Source organism: Ascaphus truei, chromosome 3 (genome assembly GCF_040206685.1).
Source record: "Ascaphus truei isolate aAscTru1 chromosome 3, aAscTru1.hap1, whole genome shotgun sequence".
Classification (NCBI taxonomy): domain Eukaryota; kingdom Metazoa; phylum Chordata; class Amphibia; order Anura; family Ascaphidae; genus Ascaphus; species Ascaphus truei.
The window spans coordinates 232,921,419-232,945,026 of NC_134485.1; the positions used below are offsets into that span (position 1 = coordinate 232,921,419).

The following is a 23,608-nucleotide window of genomic DNA, read 5'->3' on the forward strand; positions in this document are numbered from 1 at the left end:
TACTGTTGGTAATTTGAAATAATATAGCAAATGTAATGTGCAATTACATTAAAAAACGCTGTCATCGAAATAACACTGTGATTTGAAATCTTACATTTACTAATAACATCATAACACCATTTCTGCTTGCTCAAAAGAAATAGGGGTTCCTTGTGAAAAAAATTAGCACATAAACGCCACTCTATAAGACATGGGAGTCATTTATCAAGTACTCAGGACTCTAGTCGATGTTCTGATAAACCATATTTTATGTCGCATCAGTTATCAGTGATGCACTTGCTTTCAATTCGGATTATTTCTTGAAAAGTCAATATATAAATGCAATAATACAGGAAAATCTGGCATTTCTGCAGCTACACGATGTGACTTCTAGACTCTCCACCAATAACTCTTGTATTGCCATATTGACCTCATGTCATCATGGGATCATAGTATATTATTATTTTTATGTTATCTCACCTTAGCAATTGTATATTTATTGAACAAAACAAATATATAAGAAAATAGTAACCAATCCTTCATTTTTTTATTTAAGCAAACATTTATCTACAGAATGCCACAGTAGAAAAAGAGATGAAGGGATCATTACAGAAAGCATTAAAATTGGCATCAATACGGTGCTCATTGCATGTACCTGTACACTTTTTGCTGGCATTTCAGAACAATGGACTGACTGCCAGCAGGTGCAACAACATTGTACATACAGTAGGTATAAATGGGCATGTTATTCAAAAACAGATCTCTGCTTTTCCACGCTTGACAAAGCTATCATTTTATTTGTCAGATCTGTATCCAGAACGAATGGAAAACCTGTCAACTGGATTATTTTCAATGATAATACTCATTAGCAGCTTGTTTTGCCAAACGCTGGGATAAATGTCACCCAGCATTACCCAGTGATCTAATACTATTATTATGCCAGTTTATTCATATGAAGATGACATACTGTATTCCCCATTCATCATAGTCTGTATATCTGTGGAACAGTGACCCTGGCACATGCATATTCGCTAATTGAAATCCTTATTCACAAGAGAAGGCTTTTCATTCAGCAGTACGTATCTCAGTCAGTATGCATATAAATACATCACTACTTTTTATATACAGTAGATCCACTTTTACAGATAATAGTGGGCACTTATTTTATCATTATCAAGCGCAAAGCAGTGTCAACTTTCTGCATACAGAGCAATGGACCCCTGTATGATAATAGCCAGAGGCAGTGACTCATTAATGGTATCCAAAAGTGATAGACAAAGTTCGTCCTGCAAACTTTCAGACAAACTTTTCTATTTCTTCGCATACCTGTGAGAGTTCGTTCAAACCTTTTTTTAAAAACATGCACAATAACATGCAATTCACCCTAAGACCTTTATTCTGTAAGGTGTGAGAAGTGCAGGTGACATGCTATCAAAGTGTGTTGTTTTTAAGTTTGACAAAGTGAAGTTGTTGATTTATCTTCACTTTTAAGCAAATGTTTGGCTTTGTTGAATATTCGCATAATTAAGCACGTTTTTGCCTTCAATTAGTCACATTTTTACAGAAACTAATTTTCGCTTTTGCTTAGTCTCATTTTTGCATAATTAAGCACATTTTTGCTTTGAACTAGTTGCATTTTCGTAGTATCTATTTTTGTTTTTAAATATGTAGAGGCAACTTTTTTTTGTAACTCAGACAAATTTGTGAAAAACAACCCCAATTTCGTAGTGGTTCTCAAAATGTCTGTGTTTTAAAAGTGGTTTTGGTTCTAAACATTTTTTTGCATTTTGGTTTTGTTTGGTGTTGGATTTTGTATCAAAGTATGGCTCAAAATAAGCAGGAAGGTGCTAAAGTAGCATAATAAAGCATGACTCATGCCTAAAATAAGTATAAAGTAATACAAACAAATAGGACACTTAAATACTATAACTGAGAACTTAAGAATGTAAAAAGATATGACGAGAAACACCTACACATGAGCACTATGTCTCAGATCCACAGTGGATCATTAACTCCGGGTTCAAAATCATTAACAGAAATTCTGTTAACGCATATCCATTACCATAGAATGAATGCCATATTAAGTTAGCACTGCCTTGCATTTACTTCAAATAACCTGGCATTAAGCATGGCTTGCCTAAAAATGGCGGAAGAGAGACTGTTTTTGCAAAGTACCAAATTACATACCGTACAGCTCCCCAAACACTTCCAAGGAATCTCAGGTATGTTCAATTCTGTTCACAGGTATCATTCCATGTGTAGCACAAAGGAGTGTTTGGGGAGGTATCTTAAGGGTTTTGGTTTTGAATTTGGCTTTGCAATGGTTCTGGTAGGTACTGATTTCACCCACCCGGTTTTGTCCATTTCCAGTACACATCTCACTAAACAACTGCAAATAGAAGCTCATCGTGCTGCGATCATTGTTTCAAAGTGGGATGACCAAGCTAGAATGCTTCACATTGCTCTAGTCAAATCAAGCTAGTTCATTTGAACACCGTTTTAAAGTCCCTTATGTATCTCCCTCTGCCCATCATCTTGCTGTGTACATTACTAGTAAATGTAGCCATACATGTAAAATGGTCTGCAGTTGTCTCTCCTGCTGGCAGTAAACCTGGTAAGTTACAGGGGTGCCAGCAGTAATCATGGAGGTTTGCCCTCACACCCTGGTGAGGTGTCCTATGTATGGATGGGAGTGGCTACATACTCTGAGTCCACAATTAGTGACATCAGAGATGTGCCTGTTTCCTGAGGTATATAAGGCACAGCACTGCCCAAAGTTAGTGCGTTGGAGGAAGGAATCAGTCTGTGTTAAGACTTGTGAATGGAGGGCCCACTAGTGCAGTAACTAGTGGCCCGTTTCTACATCAAGTAGCATCAAGCCTGACAAGGCCACACTGAGTCCAGGGACCTGGCACAGGGGTGATCTCCCTGCGGGGAGAGGGGATCCCACTCCATTGGGAGGGCGTACCTTTCAAGGGACAGTATGGCAAGATGTACGGCTAAGCTAACCGCTGCAAGGGGCAGTCTGACCATACTATCATCAATAAAGATGCCCTGTTCAAAGACAACCCCACTGTGTGAGTGTGAAGTTACTCTCCAGTGGAAGTCACCACCACGAAGGAGTTCCTCATCAGAACCATCTCCCTGCGGACGCAGAGATCCTGATGAGGTGGAGGCGCTGCACGTGATATAGGTAGGACTCGCACACACTACCTCAGCTGCCTGTCTGGATTGACAGTCCCCGAACACCATCGTGCGGGAGACTCAGGAGTCCTGTTGCCAACAGGTGCACCACCAGACACGACCATGTAATGGGGGCTGGATAGACCACAGGGGCCAATATGAGATTAGGTGGGTCAGACTAGAGGGAATACCCGTTACATAAAGACACACACCTTTTTTACTCATACACTGGAATTGATACATCTAATCTGACTAGAGGAGGTTGCACAGGCCCAGCTAACGAATTTCAGCCAGGAACAATAGCTTTCCAATGACACATTTCTCACACGTCCTATTCGAATGCTCTTCCTGCATTGTGCCAGATTACAATCCAGACATATTAAAAGTATCCCAGAATGACAGCATTTGGAAGTGTTTGAATAAGCAACACTCCGTTCACCAAGATGACTAAATGAAAACACATTTCAAAGACAAACTCTCAAACATTTGCAAATATTGTTACATCAGTTTATTTTTTTTTCTTTCATTTTATTGACAGTTGGTTTACCTCAGACGGCCCTAAATTAAACAAATGCAGTAGGACACATCTGTGCATTCAATTTGTTCTTCTTTCTCCAGTGAACAGTGTATTATTTATAAATAAGTTAGCATTGCAATGATGCAAATAATGCTTTGTCTGAAGAGCTTGTGATCTATTATTTTAATACCTGTGGTACAGGGACATAAAGTGACTTGTTCAAACTTTCACAGCGGACGGAGGTAAAGATATAACAAAGATGAGAAAATGTAATAACCAAAGTGCCACTAACAATTGGTTGTGCTCTGACTGATTTGAGATTAAACCAACCTTGTTCTTAGGACGTTATTTTACAAATTTGAAATACATTGTATTTAAAAAATATAAGTGATAAAGATAGTAAATCAGAAAGTTATGGTTCTCGAGCACAATTGGCAGTAAATTAGAAACTAGCGATTCAGTGCTGATAATGTTTGCAGTAACAGGCATATGCAAATATTGATATATTGTGCAGCATTTTTTTCTTAGTAATTCGGCCAACGCTAGTTTTGAACCCAGGTCCCTTGGTTTTCTATCCTGTAATTTATTTTCGAATCCCACTTTTTAATACTGTGAGAAGTGGGGTAAAGTACAATTTTCTGATGCATCAACCTTGATTCACTTGAATGAAAGGTAAAGCATGGTTGGCTAAGCATTACCCCTCTTCACCCCATATTGATTGGAGGCGTCTAAACCTTATGAATCCTTACACATATGTTAAGTCTGAGCAGTCGATCTTGTTTCATGGCAGCTGCTCACTGCATTCCACTTTGTACGCCTGCTTGCTCCTATCACAACTGATTGTAAAACTCTTTGGCATTCTGTCAACAGAAATGATATCAAAACAACACACGTGGCGATTCCTATTAACCCCTTGTTGACAAAACGCCTGCATTTCTACTGCCCACCCCTCCAAAGATGAAGGAGCTTGGAACTGACCTAGATCTTCAAATACATTTTCCAAAGGGGATTTGTCTGCTCTGACTCAATTTCCTCTTAGGAAAATGGTGTGCCAGCCAGCCGTTGTTGCCTAGAGAGTTTGCATAGTCTGGCTATAGCAAGATATATATGTCAAATTATCCACACTGTCCTCTTAGCGGCCACTGATGGGTTTCCGTAGACGCATGTGGTCTTTTGATACTCAATAGGTCAGCAATGCATAATTTAACTACTTTGCATTGAATGCCACTCACTCAGTCATTTGACAATCAGATTTCAAATGAGATGGGTTTTTTTTTTTTTGTAATCAAGCAATTCATTAGCATTTTGACAACAACCAGAAAGGCTTATATCCCGAGTAAAAACTGTGACCTCAATCCACCGCTGGTAATTATCATGGGAAATAATATCCCATTTCCAAAGCAAAAAAATAAATAATCTGTTCATGTTGAAAGGAAGTGAGAATCCATGTTTGGCTCAGTGATGAACATGTATAATGCTGCACTATATAAATATTCAGATGTAGCAAGACTTACTGTTTTCGGCACTACGGCCCGCAACTGCTCAATGATTTAGGATTATCACTGTGGGGGTTCCGATCCACAAGCATGGAGCCCCCCCCCCCCCCCCACCCCCCGTAGCGTGACCGTGAATGCACGATCTAGAGAGCTGGAGAAGGAGCGGCTCAGTGAGTAAAGACACTGACTGGCACGGAGTTTGAAGCAGGGGAACGTGGTTCAATTCCCAGCTCCTTGCGACCTTGGGCAAGTCACTTTATCTCCCTGTGCCCCAGGCACCAAAAACATAGATTGTAAGCTCCACGGGGCAGGGACCTGTGCCTGTAAAATGTCTTTGTAAAGCGCAAAGTACAACTAGCAGCGCTATACAAGAACATGCTATTGTTATAGCTGCGGCTTTAAGCTTTTTCAGTTGCGGCCCTGGAAAATGTAAGTGTTGCTACATCTGTACTTTCCTAACTAATTAATGAGAAGATGCATCCTTCACATCTCCAAACTCTCACATACCTATTCTAACAAGAGTTAAAAGCTACAATGCCACTTTTCAATAAAAAAATACCTATCAACCATTAGAAATATAACAAATTGCACATGTCTATACAACATAAAAAGTATTAAACAAAACAATACAACATTTTACACAGACTGAAGGGCCTTCAGGCTTACCTCTCTGAATCCACATGATGGATTCTCTGCTGCATCAAAGATCATTTAAGATCGAAGAAAAGTCCAACACAAAGACCCGTGCCATGTCTGAATTGTTGATTTGTGTGCGGTACATGGCCCCGCTGCCTTTTAACTCATAGTAATGTCTAAGAAGAGACACATTACTCATTTGTTGGGATGTAGAAGATATTGAGAGTCAGCAGCTATCATTATTGGCAGCAGCCGGTGATGTGTTTTGGTCACCATGCTATACGGCAGTATGCTCATTTTCAGGGCAGGAACATCCTAGATTGGCACATTTTTATACTGTACAATCCTGAAAACGTTACCTCTGAAGCAAGTTACCATGGGACTGAGAATTCAGAATTTTTTTTTTTACTTATTCCACATAATCCTTATATGCACTTTTAATGGTATAACATATTTACTAGATCTTTATGGTGTTGGTTCAGCATGTTATTATTTCCATTCCTATGCACCATAATATCCCTGAGAGCTAAATTAAAGATCTGGGTAACAATAAAGGATTTATTTGTCACCTCTGTTTGCTTTTTATATATATGTATATACTTCATTTCTAAAAACGGAAGCATTTCAATTGAAATCCCTCCTAAAATGCTTCTGGGATCGATATAGGAAAACATAGTAGGATCAGCACCAAAGTTCTTCTTAGAACTCACCTCAATATGCATTGAATCATTAGGCAGCCGAACAAAAACCCAGAACCACAAACCTCCGTTAACTCAGGGCTCATAACGTCACGTTATCAATATCAGTTATGGACATTCTGTTCCCTGAGGTTTAACGCAAATCCACAAAGCTAAATATATGCAAAAACAACATCCGTTAGTAATCTCATTAGCATTAGTTTAACGCCAAGTTAAGTTAGCGCTGCCTTGGGTTAACTTCAAATAACATGGCCGGTTTTACCCAAAGCTGGCTTCCATGCAGACCCTGTATAGGTGATTTAATAAAGTTAAGGAAGAGAAGACAGGAGAGTGAAAGATCACTGTAAATAACAATATGTTAGTGACATCAGACCTAACTGTGGTCGTATACTTATCCAGACCCTGTAGAAGACCTATTTCAGTGTATGGATGTGAGTAACGCCACCTTTAGCTAACACCACGTTAAATCCCTGCTGTAACTATAGCAGGGCTCTGTGGATATGCGTTGTTAGAGGGAACACCCTTTTACACATCATTAGCACTAAGGTCGTTAGAGTAACGTGATGGCTCGTTACGGCTGAAAACAGCACTTCATACTGTGTTAGTGAGTGTAGAAGATCCCCGTTAGCCCTTAATGAGGCCATGACTTAAGTTAACGCCTCGATAAGTCAATAACTGGAGGTCTGTGAATCTGGGCCTAACAGAGGAAAAGTACTGCACCGACACACTTTATTCGAGCAAATACCCGGTATGTACCTGGCAGATACCTGGAATGCGCCGCTCCTCACCTCTGACAAGCCCCGTTGCGTTTGCCTTCCCAGCCTGGGTTCATGCCTGGCTGACGGGCGGCTGATCTGTTAAATGATAATGATTAGGATTTAATAGGCTGCAATGCTTCGCGTGTCTACCAGATGGCATAAATTCATGAATTGTAATGCAGTATATATATATATATACTGTGCAGTATTGCAGCCAGCGGGAATAAAATGCTTCAATCCCTGCCTGGAAAATAACTCAATGCACTCGGGCAGAAAACAGTCACAAACCTCAATACACCCGGGTATACCCGAATTCGTGGGACTAGCCGAGCTCGAATAAAGTGTGTCGCCAGTGTAGCCATTTTTCTATTCCCGCGGAAAATGTAAAAACATTGTTGGAGTGCTACATCAGAAAAAAGAAAGTTAAGATATGGTACAGATCTTAAACGTTTTAATGAAACCTTAAATATGTTTTCAAACAGAGCACATGGGATTTGCAGCTTTACGCCAATGCTCTAAACCTCTACCGCTTACTTCTCAAGTACAATCCCCAGAGAAGACGCTGATCAAACACATTACCATCTTCAAACACCTAATCACTTACTGTGTATAATGACAAACTTCACCTGCCCTGAAATATCAAGATAGACACGGGCTTCTCCCCCCAAAAAACAAACAACTATATTGCATGGTGTTTTAGATTTGGTATGAGCACTCAGTACATTCCAATCTTCAGGAGTCATCAAGCCCTTGTCTAACAGTGCGTTCTGCAATGCTCCTGTCTGTGTATGGGCTTTAATATTAACAGAAAATATTAAAGTAGTATCATACAGTATGTTTCTTGTTTAGCATGTATTCATATTTTAGCTCACACAAATGAAAGGAGAAGCACTGTCAATTTGGATAGTTTAGCCATATGTTAATTTCTCTCAATTTCAGCCTACTCGGGTGGAAGTATAAATACGTTATTGAGATTTTTATTCTTGAGGAGGAGTTGAATTTAGGAGTCTAACATGGCAGCCATTTAGGCACTTAGTTAGATTTCAGTAGAGTAGTGCCACAAATACTTTTACTTGTTCTACTGTACGCATAGTTCCTATTTGTTCCTATTCCAAGTTTTTCCTATTCTATAAAGCAGTGATTTTCCACCGGGTTTCTGCAGGCATCTCTAAAGGGTTCCACTGCTGACAGGGGGGAGAGCTGGAGAGAGGGGAGTGTAAGAGGGGAAGAGAGAGAGGGGGGAGAATATGAGTGGAAGAAAGAGAGAAGGTGTAAGAGGGGAAGAGAGAGGGGGGAGAGTGTAACAGGGGGAGAGAGAGGGGTGTAAGAGGGGAAGAGAGAGAGGGGGATGTAAGAGGGAAAGAGAGAGGGGGAGTGTAAGAAGGAAGAGAGAGGGGTGTACGAGAGGAAGAGAGAGGGGGGAGTATAAGAGGGGAAAGACAGGTGGCATATAAGATGGAAAGATAGAGAGGGTGAGTGTAAGAAGGAAGAGAGAGAGGGGGGTGTAAGAGGGGATGAGAGAGAGGGGGGAGGGGAAAAGAGAGAGGGAGGTGTATAAGAGGGAAATAGAGAGGGGGAGTCTAAGAAGGAAGAGAAAGGGGAGTGTAAGAGGGGAAGAGAGAGAGGGTGTGTAAGAGGGGCAGAGAGAGAGGGATGTAAGAGGGGAAGAGAGAGGGGCAGTGTAAGAGGGGAAGAGAGAGAGGTTGGTGTAAGATGAGAAGAGAGGGGATAGGGTAAGAGGGGACGGGAGATGGGGGTAGTGTAAGAGGAAAAGAAAGAGGGGGAGGGAGTGAAAGATGGGGATAGGAAGTGAGATACAGGGGGAGTCAGAGACCGGGGAGTCAGAGAATGGGGATTGGGGGGATAAAAGGGTGTGGTTAGATGGGGGAAGGCAGAGAAGGCTGACGTTTCCCATAATGTTGTGATTTAATTATAGGGATCCTTAACCAAAAAAGGTTGAAAATCACTGCTATAGAGATTTGTGATTTGCCTTAAGTGCGGACTCTGATCAAAGCATAAGAAATCTGTGGTCAAGTAAGTTAGTCAAAAGAAGATGTGCAGACATCCTACCTTCACGTGGCGCTAATTTCTAATAGGATGTTTTGGAAACCTAGCTGAGGGAAAATGGGACATCTACCCACTACCTGTCCTTAAGCATAATAATAAGGAGTAAGTACTATACTGTATGTAACATTGCCACATTACAGTTGTTACACAACAGTACTTGGCATTAGTGACACTGCTACTTGAACTCTTTCCTCACTTAGACAACAAATAAAAATACCACTTGTGGATGCATTTCCATGTCTTAGACATGTCTGCAACTCTGTCTTTCCCATTATCGCTTAGCAAACAATGTTCCACTGCAGCCAGGGATTCTGGGTAATGACATGCAAATGAGAACAGTGTGTCACACTTTACCTCATCCATTTTAACATAGACCCCTATAAGCTTATGCCTGCACTTGGACAAGATATAGTTAGCAAACACATAAATACATACTGTACATACATACATAAAGGCAATTACAAGGTCAGGAAGTGACTCGGGATCCCAATGCATGTTAAAGTATGCGGATATGCTCCCCAGGGAGCATTACATGCCAGTATTGCTGATGCTCCTGACTAATGCCACAGAAGCCGGATATAACACAATCACTTCACCGCTGGCTGCTCTCTATAAATAAAATAAAAAATAGTGATGAAAAAAAGAGTTCACTGATTATAATGGCTGTCATCATATCAGCATGATCTTCATACCTATACATTTCAGAAACTAACATTACTTAACATAAATGAATTACTTATCACAATCGCATATATACAATCTGATTCAAATCTGCCTACCACAATTTTTTCCAATGCACTGAAGTCTAACAAGTTATGAGTGACAAAATAATCACTATTACTGCCCGTTCCAAATGCTGTGTTGACCTTCTCCGCAGCAATGCACCTCACAGAAAATGCATGTGATTATTCTGCAACGATAATGACATCTCCATTTAATCGTAGCTATAAACACGTAACGGAACAGATGTAGGGACACAATCCTGCAGGCCTAATGAGTGCTGACGCGTGTCACAGTATGTGCATCCAGTGGGGTTTCTTTCTTTAAGTTTCTAAGTCAATGACAACTTAAAGCAGCAATCCCTACTGCTTGTCGTCTGTTACCTGAACCGGGGTGTCCCCTGGAACTCATCGCTGGTCCTCTAATGCCCGGGGGACCCCCTGGTTCTGGATATTTGTTGTTCTTTTGTGCCGATTTTGACAAAAACAATAAGGATGCGGACTACAAACATGGCAGCTGTTGTCACCAATAGGAAGCAGCTTCTCTACTGGCCACAGGCGCAAGCACTGACGGCGGTGGCAATATTGTTTGCCGGACCAGCACAGGTTTGGCTGCTCCTGAACTGCAGGGCCCAAGATGTTGGGGGACCACAGTTCCGTTAAGAGAAGATGCTACTTTAAGAATTATACAGGTAACATGTTCACTTGTACTGTAAGAATAACATAGGAAAATGCCTGTGTTTATCTACGTAAATGCATACTGACTATTCGTCATAGCACATACGGTTCATCAAAGACTTCTACCCCTTTACTCAGTGTTTTATGTTGTTTTGCAAGAAAGCTTTGAAATATATGAAACTTAACATCTTTGCTGAAATCATTGCATGATACATTCCATCGCATGATTATAATTATTCATAATGAGGGAGAAGGGGAGGGGGCGACTTCGGTGTCTCGAGTAACATTTGCAAAAGCAATTAATTATAGTCCACCCCTCTACGATAACTTCTCACCCTTTTGATTTATTCACACAGTATAATGTAAGCAATGCTCTTTGAATTAAGAAGGGGATCGCGGTTTGGCTAGAAGAACCACCGTCGATCAAAGTCTATCTTTTATGCTAATTGCTCTGAGGCAGATTACTACTGTAACATTCGTTTTTGCTGATGAATCCTACTCGAACATTCAAAACAGACAAGCTGCTTTAGCAGTTGTTTGCAGAGTAAATGATCTTGCTGGTTTTGCCTTAAGAAGATTAGTGCCGACTGGAAGTCATCCTGCAGTTTCACTGAAACTGAATCTTATATAGAAAGGCTATCCACTGTGTTGCAAGGAGGCCTCCAACACGAATTTCTGGAGCCCTCTAAACAAGGGGTTTAAAAAGGCAATATATATATTACAACTTTGCTTTGTTGCCTTACCTATTATGCTCTGCAGGAAATTATCAAGAGCTCATGCGCAACTAATGTAAATGTGATATTGCTATCTGATTCTCAGAGCCACCCTTTTACTACACACAATATGAAGTCACGTGTGCACAGAGCTGCCAAGGTGCAAGGAGCCAACACATTACATTTCTCTATACCGAAACGGTAATGTGTTAACCCTTTCAGGGCCACAGGACCACCATTGTAATATAGGGGCAAATGAGTCAATTCAAACTTCAAAGAGTAAGACTCCAATCATGTCTATGCAAACACTGGTAATGGTGTTGGTCAAAACTGTGTTTTTAATGGTTGACAGTCCCCTTTATTTATACCCCGTTTGGCTTTGAAAATGCCTCAGGTATATATGATTCGACAGAAAACCCAACATGTCTCAACCTCCCAACATCTCTCCCACTTGAACAGCAAAAGCTTATACTTCCAGCCCCTGGAGAAAGACAGCAAGGGAACCTGTGCTGAGCCTTTGATGGGAAAGGAACAGCTGACGATGAAAACAAGAGTGAATAATATCTCCCCATGGAAACTCTCTCACAGCTAAAAAAGTATGTGTCAGCACAGCCAAGGGAAAAATGCATTGTGTAACACACCTGTTGGGAACTGCAAATTCCAGCAATACGGGGTTACTGAAGACACAGAGATATACAGTACTTCTTTTGCAATTACGCTTCCCCCTTCGGGTTAGACATCATGCATAAATGACATGGTATCTTCCTGTTTCATGCATGATCCCTGATGAGTTCATACCAATTACTGTTGTTTCCCTTATGACCCAGGGATGGAGATTACAGGCACGAGGCACAATTCTTTTAACCTGGATTAAGCTATGACTCAGAACCATAAATGAGGGTCCACTGTACATTTTTCTTGGCTCCTTAACCTCCAAGGGCAACATGATTTACATTATTTCTACATTGACTACAGCAGCATGTTAATTGCTGTACAACAACTGTTTGCCTGTATCATTTGAAACACTGTGTGTGCTAGCAAGTGCAAATGGAACTCAATACAATGGGTTAATAATGCCTAAACTGTTCTACTTCATGTCCAACGTTTTTGAAATGGGCATATATATATGAGATAACACTTAGGCCTCGGACATGGTGCCGCAAACTGTGCGGACAGGCTGCCTTTAGGCAGTGTTTGCGTCTATGCGGGGCGCATGCGCACGAATGCGGGAGGGGGCGCGCGTTGCGCAAGAAATCAGTTGAAACTGATTTCTTGGCGTGACAGGCCAGTCATGTGAGTGGTTCACCCAATGAGGGCGAACCAGCTCTGTGACATCACTGGCATGCCCCTAGATACGCCCATGATCGGGGAAAGCACCCGCTTTCCCTCAGCCTCTGCGCGCCTCCGCACGGGAGAAGTTACCATGTCTGCAGCCTTAGCTCTACTTACAGAAGGTCATTTTTGCAATTGGTGATTTAAGAAAGTATTTTTGTCTTTCCTTCCATATGGTGTTTTTAGGCTGGGAGCGATCCACACCTCCCCATCCCAAATCTGAAAAGCAGCAGACTAGTCTGTAACCCTTCTCAGTGGGTGCTGCAGCTCAGTACTCTGCTATACAATAACAGTCTCATACTGTATGTGGTTCATAGTGGGATTACCTGCTGGTTAGCCAAATCTCTGGAGGCATTAGTGACTACAAAACCATTAAAAGCATTCAAGTGGAAACTGAATAGATTCACAGAGTAAAAGCAACTATGCTTCTTTTAATGAGAGCAATGGGAAACTCTGCAACAGGGTTATGTTGATGTAAAGTTTTGCACATACACAAACTTAGCCGGCTGGTCAAACCTACTGTAATACCTTAACATACACATTCCCAGCTAGCTCAAACTCCTACACCCACCACATCATGAATATATATATCTATTTCAAAAAGAGTGCTACTGAGCGTGGCAAATATATACAACAAAGACAGGGGTGCCCAATGCTGCAACCAACTGACAAAACATATATGGTAATAAGTATAAAGTGTAAATACTTCAATAATAATAATAATTACTTGGTTATTTAGTTAAACCCTTTGGCCAAAGCGTCATAAGCCTGCATACCAACGTCATGGTATAACCAAATTAATTAAGGTCCTACACTACACTGTGAACCCTTCATTTTACCTCTGTATGAGGGGAAAGAACCATAGTAGGTCCTGTTCTTGCAGCAAAGTGAAAAGACCTCCCAAGTTAAAAAGGTGTAAGAACTGTAGCTATAAATATTTGTTTTGCTCCGTCTTCTTTCCTGCTGCACATACTGTATTGTGTCCACTAGATCAAGATGACCCTATGGGGGAAATTGATCAAGATAATGCAATTTGCTCAATACTATGGTGCAAACATTTTCTTTGAGTCAATTTGTGCTGGAGGCAAGTATATGAAATGAGCGTCTCCTATCTCATGCTCATCTCTTAAACAGACGGCAATGTGAAAGAAAAACGGCATCATTTACATACACAACCCGCTCCATAAACCTGAATTGCTGATGAAATTAAACACCTTGATACACAAACACTAATCAATGCAACATAAAACTGACGCTCTTAGCGCCATTTTACTGTTGTGATGCCCATTTTCAATCTTTATCACATATCTCTAAGCGCTGTGTACATTAATGGTGCTATATAAATAAAGACTGCCTACATACATCTCTTCAAAGTACATGGCTAGTGTCTCCAACTCGTCTGTGAAAAACCAGACAATGGAAAAAAATGTGCTCTTGCTCCAAAGACGCATAGCTAAACAACACCATATCAATATCCCATAAACTGTGGCAATCCCCATTGTTGCAGGAGAACCTTAAACATTTAAGTCTATGTTTACTAAGCGGTGCTATTCCATAAGCTATCTTCCACTGCAGGAAGACACCTTAAAGCCAAATCAAGTGGATGTGCTATAGGAAGCCAGTAGGTGCCTTGCTGTATGGAATAACACCACGTAGTAAATATGGACCGTGATGAGAAAACAAAGGATTTCCTGAAACCTGGGCAAGGCAAGTCTCAATGGTCTGTACAGTACGAGAAGTACAATTGAATGGGAACCCTTTTTACCGTCACTGAAAGGGTTAAAGAGTATTAAAAACTATAAGTGGTACATGTGCTCGATTCCAGAAAAGCAACATCTATTCACGTTTGCTGCCTTTGTGACAGCAAACAGGCTCAGCAGGGCGGCACATTTCTTTGCATACCGTTTGTAAACTAATTACACTACTTAAGGTACAAAAAGGTAGCGCAGTGTTTTTTTTTTTTAAACAGATCCCATTTTCAGTAATGATGAACAAGTTTAAGATGGAAAATAAAAAAAGATAGTGGTACTGTGTATATGCACACTCTAACACTGCACCAAATGTAAGTACATTTGAATTCTTTAGTGCCAGGGGGACCTGCCACACAAAATTTGGGCCATTGAGCTGTTTTGATTTTGTAGCTCTCATTCAGTAAAGACATCTCTATGGAAAATATATTGGCTATGATGTATAACCATGACTGCTCCGACAATGCTTCGCAGGACACTGTGCTGCAGATGGATGTCACCATCCATCTCTGCCCCCGTCCGAAGAAGGGGAACATTGCCCACAGTGATCCTCTTTCAACAACTCGACATACCAAAAGGAAGAACTTTGGTAAGAGATACATGTATTGTCCAGTCACTGATTAAGTTCAAACACAGCCAAAAAAAACAATAATTCGCTAAGTCAGGAGTGGCCAACTTCAGTCCTCACGGGACGCCAACAGATCAGGTTTTCAGGATATCCCTGCTTCAGCACAGGTGGCTTATTCAGTGGCTCAGTCATTATGAAAACCCAACATGTTGGTGGCCTTTAAGGACTGTAGTTGGTCATTATTGCTCTAAGCCAGTGGTGCGCAAACCTTTCAGTCGGTGCCCGCCCTCTCACGGCCCACCACCCCCCCCTTAACTGTTCTTCGGCGTCACAACATCATGTGTCCCGTGGCATCATTTGATGCCACGTTGCCATGGCTACACATTGTCAGAACCCGGCAAAGACCAGGTAGGTGAGTTAGGCTGCGCTTATAGTGCTGGCGAAGGCGACAGCGACGTCTAGTCAAAACAAACGCATTGCCGCCGTCGCGTGCGCTAATAGAAAGCACGACGCGATGGCTTGGTCATGATCGCTGGAAGTCATCTCAATTTGATTTTTCCAGTGACCGCAGCCTGACGTCACCATCGCCGCACTATAAGCGTAGCCTTACAGAGGACTCGTGCGCTCCCATGGTATTTAAAAGAAATGCTTTGGGGAAGAGCACAGAGCCTCTGTAACCGCCACGTGCCCCAGAAAATCTCGTGCCCCCCAGTTTGCGCACCCCTGCTCTAAGCATAAAAAAAGTAGATGGACCATTTGACATATGTGAGAAGAAAACTGTGTGTTACTATGGTAACCATTCCATGCCCCCTGATATTTCTGTGACATTAGAATACATGTCCATTAAAGGGTTGTAAAATGTGTTATATGTTGAATCTGTGTAAAAGGCAGGGTAGACAGTATATTTGGCGTTAAGATTAAGGGGACCACCTCATTTTCATTGCCAGAAAAGGCTCTTCTTTTGTACAGTAGCTCTCATTTCATAAAGAGTAGAAAAAAGTATTGGGATGTGAAGCATTTAATTAGCACTGACAGATCAATTCAGGAGTTCAGCGTATGCATGGTATGCATTTCTTATGTTTCAGAAAGAGACGTGTGTCGGTAGAAGTGATGAGACTTATGTGTTAAATACGTTGCTACTGCAGTAGCAGTAATAGAATAGGTCCCTAATGCCACTGTGTGAAGTGAAGGTATGCATCCCTGATGTGTCCATCAGAGGGTAAAACATACATGTTGCTGATGTGTTTATACATTGTAAAGCATATGTCGCCTCTATCTTTTGACTGAAGTAGATTTATATGTCCACTCACTGTTTTTATTAGTGGTGAGAACTACTATAGTCTAGTACAGGGGTCCCCAACCTTTTTGTAGCCAAGGTCACACTTGGGTAGTTCAAGAGATTGGCGGGCACCAAACCATTAATACACACACAAGGCCTCCAGTGCCGTACTTGTCCAGCTCATGGATGTGGAAGTTGGGCCCGAAGAGAGGCAACCAGCAGCTGTCGGAGGCACTGACAGCCGGCGAGCTACCAGTAGCTGGCGATCAACGTGTTGGAGACCCCTGATCTATGCCATATTAACTAGGCAATTCCAAACAGTTTCAGGCGAGGAGAATCCTGCTTGTGCGGCCAACACAACATAGACAAAGGTCCATATGGGACCTGAAACATTGTTTCCACTGTTCTTGGCTGTCACGTTAAATGGAGAACTTCATTATGAACTTGTGAGTAGAGCTCTACTTTGTATCTCTGTCTGAGAGGAGACCCGCACTTTGAAGAAATTGTTTATATTATCCAGGCACCCACAAAAGTTTTGGTGGGTGCCATGGTGGCCATGAGCACCGCGTTGGGGACCCCTGCTCCAGTGTGTATGTAGCAAGTAGTGAGATTTATAGGCAAGTAAGATAATTATGGCCCTATTTAATATGTAAAGATGCAGGATTATGTCAAGCGAACTATGCAAATAACACCCATTCAAATGAATGGAAGATACTGTACTTTTGACTGTGTATTACTGCGCTTCTCCCCATATTGCTTTAGGGGCCTATGTGTTAAGAATGAGATATGATATCATATCTTTGGCCACCTTTATTCAAATGACTATGTAGGCAATACTATGCCAGACAACATAAACCACATCAGTTCTACTCCTACTACTAATTTGACCTGTGAAAAATGATTCTGCAGGGCGTACACTGCAGGTTTCCTGTGATACTGAGCCTGACTACCAATAAGAGGTACTCAGATTACAGCTTCTTTGGCAGTCTATTTTCGTAAGACCAAGTTAGTGACATGGATCTGGATGCCGCTGTTAAGAAAGCTACCTGCCTGGTCACTTAAATTATAGTTTCCGAACAGGTGCTACTGTGGCACTTACTATATTCAAGTGGAGTAAAATGGGCACACATAAAAAGTAAAACAGCTACTGGCGAGCGCAACAAATGCAGAAAACCCCTCACAACTGATGACAACAGCTTTACAAAGGGCACCCACCTTTGCCAGCAGTAGGGCATTCCGGCTGGCAGCGGCCAGGTCTCGCAAGCTGGGGGTGCAGGAAGCATTTGGCGGGTGCGGGGCTGTGGAGCCTTCTGCGGCTGAGCACCCCGGGCTGGCACAGTTGCTGCTGTGGTTGTTGCTGTTGTTACTGCTGCTGTGGTGGCCGGTGGCCGTAGGGCTACCGGATGGACTGCTTCGGGGTCTCTGACGGATGCCATCCAGTAGCCTGACCAGTAGGATGTTAGCTGGCAAATCATCCACTCCGCACTCTACCAGGATGCGGCACTCTGGGCAGCGCAGCTCATTCCTGGAGCTCACAATGCTCTGCAGGCACCGACGACAGAAGGTGTGCTGGCAAGGGAGCACCCGGGCAGTGGTGTCCAGCCTCTCCAAGCAGACAGAGCACTCCAGCAAATCCAGCAAAGAGGACTCGTCCATCTCTCCTCCTCCTCCTCCACCACCAGCACCACCACCTCCTTCTCCTCCACCACTTCCTTCCCTCCTTCCTCTCCTCTCCCTTCTCCTTTCCTCCTCCTCTCCCTTGGATGGTTTCTGTGGTCCTTTGGAGGTGCACAACCAGGATGCCCCGAGGAGCATCTAGAACAGCAGCCTGGGCAAGAAACCCAGTAGGGAAACTAAACAGAAGTGAGGGGGCAAAAACCCATCAAAAACCCAGAGCAGATGTGTAGAAAGTAGTTGTATTGTTATAATAGCAAAGGCAGAAAGAGCCTGTGCTACAAATGGACCAGTGACGTTCCCTTTGCCCGTCAGATAAGCATGAACATCTCTCAGGTACAGTTATCCCCACAGTGTATTCTCCAGATGTCCTCTTCTGTGTTAGGTGATAATGTTGACATACAAAATAAAAATGAGCAAATTGCAGATTAAAACCTTGAGCAAGAAAAATGCCAGTGCATGCTAGACGGACCAGCAGATTGGATAGCTATAAAGTACCTGTCCCTCACAGATATACCAGCAGCAGAGCTGTGATAACGATGCACATAGTATTGGATGATAATGTATGCTCATGCAGTACAGTTTGATCATAAAATAGGCTCTGCAGAGGTGTCCAGGACCAGCAGAGAAGAAGCATGTAGAGGAGAGAGGAGTGATCCCAGTATGTGGGTTTCTTCGTGTGACCTGTCCCTCACCCCCGCTGCTGCTATTGCTGTCTGCAGCTCGCCTCTCTGCTCCATAGCGAGCACTGTAATCCGATCAGACTCAGCCTCCCTGTCAGGGAGGGAGGAGCTGGATGTCAGTCCTCTCCCCTCTCTATACAATGTGTGTGTGTGTGCCCGGCACAACTGGCAGTCTGCAGGAAAGAGTCTCCCAAACCGGGGCAAGAGCAGCTATTGCGAAATATTAATCCAGACTGCCAGATGGGTTTTTTTTTCCACCCCCTGAACACGACAGAGTATTAGTATGGGCTTACACCGACAGGATAGACATGAGCTAAAAGATTTAAAATAGAAAGTTACAAAACACAATGTTGTTTTTTTTTTAAATATATATATATACATATATTAAAAAAAAAAAACAACTTTGTAGATATAGATATAAATATAGATATATATATAGATAGATAGATAGATAGATAGATAGATAGATAGATAGAGATATATATAGAGAGAGATATATATATAGAGATATATATATATATAGAGATATATATCTCAAATGGAAATATTACATACTGTATATATATATATATACACTCACACACACACAAGAAGAGTCTGGGTATAAAAATGTTGTAAAAGAAATAGCAGAGAGAATTGTTACAATGCAGTGAAGTAGATCTGTAAGAGCAGCTTCTTCTCTAGATGCAGCAGCAGCATTTTGATTCCCTGGTCTCCTTTCTTGCTAGACACTGGGAAATGACCAGAGGAAAATCATTGCCATTCAGCAGAGCAGCCCGGGTTTCCTTGGAGAGAGAAACATTGGTAGATGACTGCTTGTTGTCCTTTGCTTCTACAGACACTGCTCTGGGAGCCCAATTTCTCTGCTATAACGAGGTCTTTCTCTTTGGCTTCCCAAACACAGCTGTTACTGCATGTTCCTGGTGTTGTTTCCGCTGCATGGTGTCTCAGTCTCCCTGTATCTGTTGGTCTCTCCTCCTCACATTTCAGGCTTTATACACAGATCCTCCAACATTTTGCACATACAAATAAATCCCTCTGTAGTTCCTCTACTTATGGTGGATGAAGGAATTTCCAAGCAATTCTTATAGCAGTCCCTTAATGTATGTATCTTAAAACACCCCCAAAAAACGTTCTGTGTAACAGATACAGCTGGGTTTCCAGGACCTCACAATATGTAGTGAACCTGCTAAATACTGTAGGTACAGTTGGAGGGCATGTACAGTGTACAGTCTTCTTATCAGCTATCACAGAGCAGAGCAGCATTACAGAGGAGCAGCTGGAGAAGTTTGCCAAAGTTTTCTCCTGTCTCAAGGAAAATAAAAATGTAAATTGTGCTTGGTCGCCTCCTAGAGGAATGTATAATAATCTCAGTGTGTAATGCTGTGAGACTCGTAGGGCTAGCTATATTTGTGTGTTGTATGTACTGTATAAACTAAAGGCTTCATACAAATGATGCATACTGTACAGTGGCTCATTGTTTGAAATTAAGTTTGACACATTGCCACCACGTTCAATACCTGATTGATACAATTTAAATTAAAGTGTTAACAACGTGCAACAACATAAATCGCCTTTTAGGCTTTACGCCAGGTTCAACATAGAGAACAATTTTGACACAGATTCAACCATTTTATTTTTTTGTGCACAGTTAGAACTTTTTTTTTAGTCCATATGTAACGCTGTTTTCCCCACACCTTGGGAGATTCGGCCATTACATGGTGTGTGGTGGTGCCTACCTGCAGGCTTACAGTAGATCTGAGCCTCCACCGATGTTGTTGGGGAGAATAGGACAGGTTTCTGGGGTACATTACCGTTGCTTATCTCTGGGTACATAGGGCCTCCATCTGCCTTGGCTCCAGATGTATGGATACAATCTCCTACAGTACAAACGAACTCCACTCCCTCCAGAAAGATTGCACACTAGTCAGGAGTTATATTCAACTGGAACCGGTTTATTGCTCCTCTGCATACACAGTATCAGATGGACTTCTGCCCAATGTCTCCTGGTCACTGCAGGTCTCCAACTTCCGGATGGTCCCTGGACATGCACTCTATGGGGGGGGGGGGGGTTAAGTATAGGCCTGGGGGGTTAAGTATGGGTGACTGACTGCGTGGGTGGGTGATTGCCTGGGTGCATGGGTGACTGACTGCCTGGGTGGTTGACTGATTGCCTGGGTGTATGGGTGACTGACTGCCTGGGTGGGTGACTGATTGCCTGGGTGCGTGTGTGACTGCCTGAGTGGACTGGGGGGGCGTTGGAGGTGGGCTGTGGGAGGAGGTGGGATGGGGGGGGAGGTGGGCTGAGAGGATGCAGGACGTAGGCTGAGGGGGGGGGCGAGACTGGTGGGCTAATTCCCACAGGAGCATTTCCCCCCTCCCGGCCCCTGGTCCCCATGGCTGCTGTTTGGGGCAGGTGGCTGGCGTGGGGGGAGCTTGGTTGGCGGGCGCGGGGTAAACTGGGTTGGTGGTTCCGGGGGTAGCTGGTTGGTGGCCCGTGCTTGCCACGGTGCTTCCCCTCCGTCCCATGTTGGGAGTGGGGGGGGAGCAGGCCCACAGGCAGCAGGCCAGACACCCTGCTTCCCTGCGCATGCACGCCGAGACCTCTGATCTGCGCATGCGCATGGGGATCGCCAGAATAATTTTTTTTTAAACGGGCACGGTCGCGCAGGGGGCCCGGTCGGCTGGGCCCCCTGACTCACCGGGCCCGGGACACCAACCCCGGCAGACCCCCCAGATGGCGGCCCTGGTTCTCTCAACAGTAGAGACAACTGCTGAATTTGTGTGGTGCAACCCCTTAAGTACAGTGGGAGGAAGGTACAATGTCTGAACCCATGATTGGGCAGAACCCAGGCCTTGTTGCACCTCCTCCCCTGTCACTCAAGGGAGCTGCCTGTGTGGAGAAAATCCATAATTGGTCCTGATATTGCCTGCTCTTACCAGGGTTTGCATGTCAGGGATGCAGACTGGTAGCCAAACCAGGCATGGCTACACATAGATACCATTTACATCTGTGTATCCTGTTGGCTTTCGCCAATATACCTGACTACAAATGTTTTTTACGGTTAAGGCAGACATCGACAAAGAAAGTTAGTACATAGATGCACGCAAACACGTATAATTTGATATTTCTGTGCGTAATTTTTACACCAAAACATAGGCCTCACAGAAGGTCTAAGCAGCTGTACACTCAATTCATCATACCTTTATCTAGTTGTGTATACAAAATGTTTACATTGCTCCTCTGTTACTGGTACACTCTGTATTAGTTTAATGACTCGATTTGTTAGAATAATTGTAATGCTTTAAGATGAAAGTCTGGAAATTAGAATTTGTCAACAATTGCTTTTACAGTGTTTCATTGCCTTGTGTTTTGACTAAAGATATTTACTATATATACATTTGGCTGCCCTTTGTTATATATACATTTTACCTTGCCTTTCTTTCTCCCCTGCACCCTTTCTCTGTCCCATCACATAATTCCCCATGAATCAGTCCCTCTGTGCCTTACAGCTCTCTCTCTCTCACCCCCTCTCTCTCTCGCACACCCCCCTCTCTCTCTCACACCGAACTCCATTCACCCTTTCTATACAGTATATTTCCTCCCTGCATTTCATTCTTCCTCCATCCCCTATTACCTTTTTCACTTTGTCCTGTACCCTCCCCATCCCCATGCAGCAGCCATCCGCTATTGTTTCACTCCCATCTAATTCAGTTTTTATCTACCCTTTGCATACCATCTCCGTCCGGACATCATTTTCTTTCTTCCCTCGCTTCTCCCGAACACTATTCTGCACTTTTTCTGTCCGCAGAATTCCTCTTAGTTTTATGGACCCTGCCATCAGGGAGGTTACCACACCTTTATTTACAATAATGATGCTAAATGATGTGCCTTCTACCATCATAACCTTCACTTTTCTTTATCTTAGTCTTGGGGGGTCATGAAGTAAGCGGCGGAAAGGCACTTCTCGCCCGTTTCCCACCAAAAATGCCTACCCCTATTCAGTAAGGGGCGAGAAAGTGGCGAGAATCAAAAAAAACGCCAGTTTTTTTTGGCGGGTTTTTTTTTCCGCCATTGGCGAGGCGAGAAGGCACTTTTCACCTAAAATAGACATGTTTTCCGCCATGCTGTCTTCTAGTAGTGGCGAGTAGCTTTGCGCCGCTATTCGCCACTCTAGAATGGAGTTTTTATGCTGAATCAGCCACGCCACAAAAAGTTGGCAAGTTGATGGTGAGAGGCTGCTGATGAGCGGCGGATCGGCACTTAGAAAAAATTCTGGCCTTTTTCCTGGCTGGGATTGATGCTGGGGGTCTCCTGAGCTGATACCATTAATACCAGCACCGGAGCGCCCCGGCATGCATCCGAGGCAGGAAAAATGCATTTAAAGGCCACTTCATTACCTTAGCGGCTAACCACTAAGGCAATGAAGGGGTTAAGTCGCCGTGCCAGGTTTATTGTGGCTAGTGGGGGTGGGTGAAGGGGGTATTTGGCCCTTGTTGCTTGTTTAGGGCTTTTGGGGGGGGGGGAGGTTGCGGGTGCACTTAACCCCTTCACGATCGTAGCGGTTAATACCGCAACGGTCATGAAGGGGTTAAGCCCTCCCGCTACCCACCCGCAACCCCTAAACAACCACCGTTGGGGCTAATACCCCCTTCACCAACCCCCGCTACCCACAATAAAAAAAAAACACACACAACAGCCCCACACTAAATAAATGAATAAATATATCTAAATAAATAAATAAATATATCTAAATAAATAAATAAATATATCTAAATAAATAAATAAATATATCTAAATAAATAAATAAATATATCTAAATAAATAAATAAATATATCTAAATAAATAAATAAATATATCTAAATAAATATATCTAAA

General features: G+C 42.9%; 1 protein-coding gene across 4 annotated transcripts in view; it reads right to left on the minus strand.

Annotated features, from left to right (window-relative positions):
• The window catches only part of SH3RF3 (SH3 domain containing ring finger 3), a 425,668-nt gene extending 406,664 nt beyond the window's left edge, over positions 1 to 19,004 (minus strand). For 2 of the 4 annotated variants that reach the window (XM_075590307.1, XM_075590305.1), the window contains exon 1: positions 17,587 to 19,002. In XM_075590307.1, the coding sequence (XP_075446422.1) occupies positions 17,587 to 18,186 (600 nt within the window). In that variant the 5' untranslated portion in view covers positions 18,187 to 19,002. Of the gene's footprint in view, positions 1 to 17,586 lie in introns of all 4 variants that reach the window. The other 2 variants (XM_075590306.1, XM_075590308.1) reach the window with 2 other exon arrangements.
• Positions 19,005 to 23,608: the final 4,604 nt, after the last annotated feature.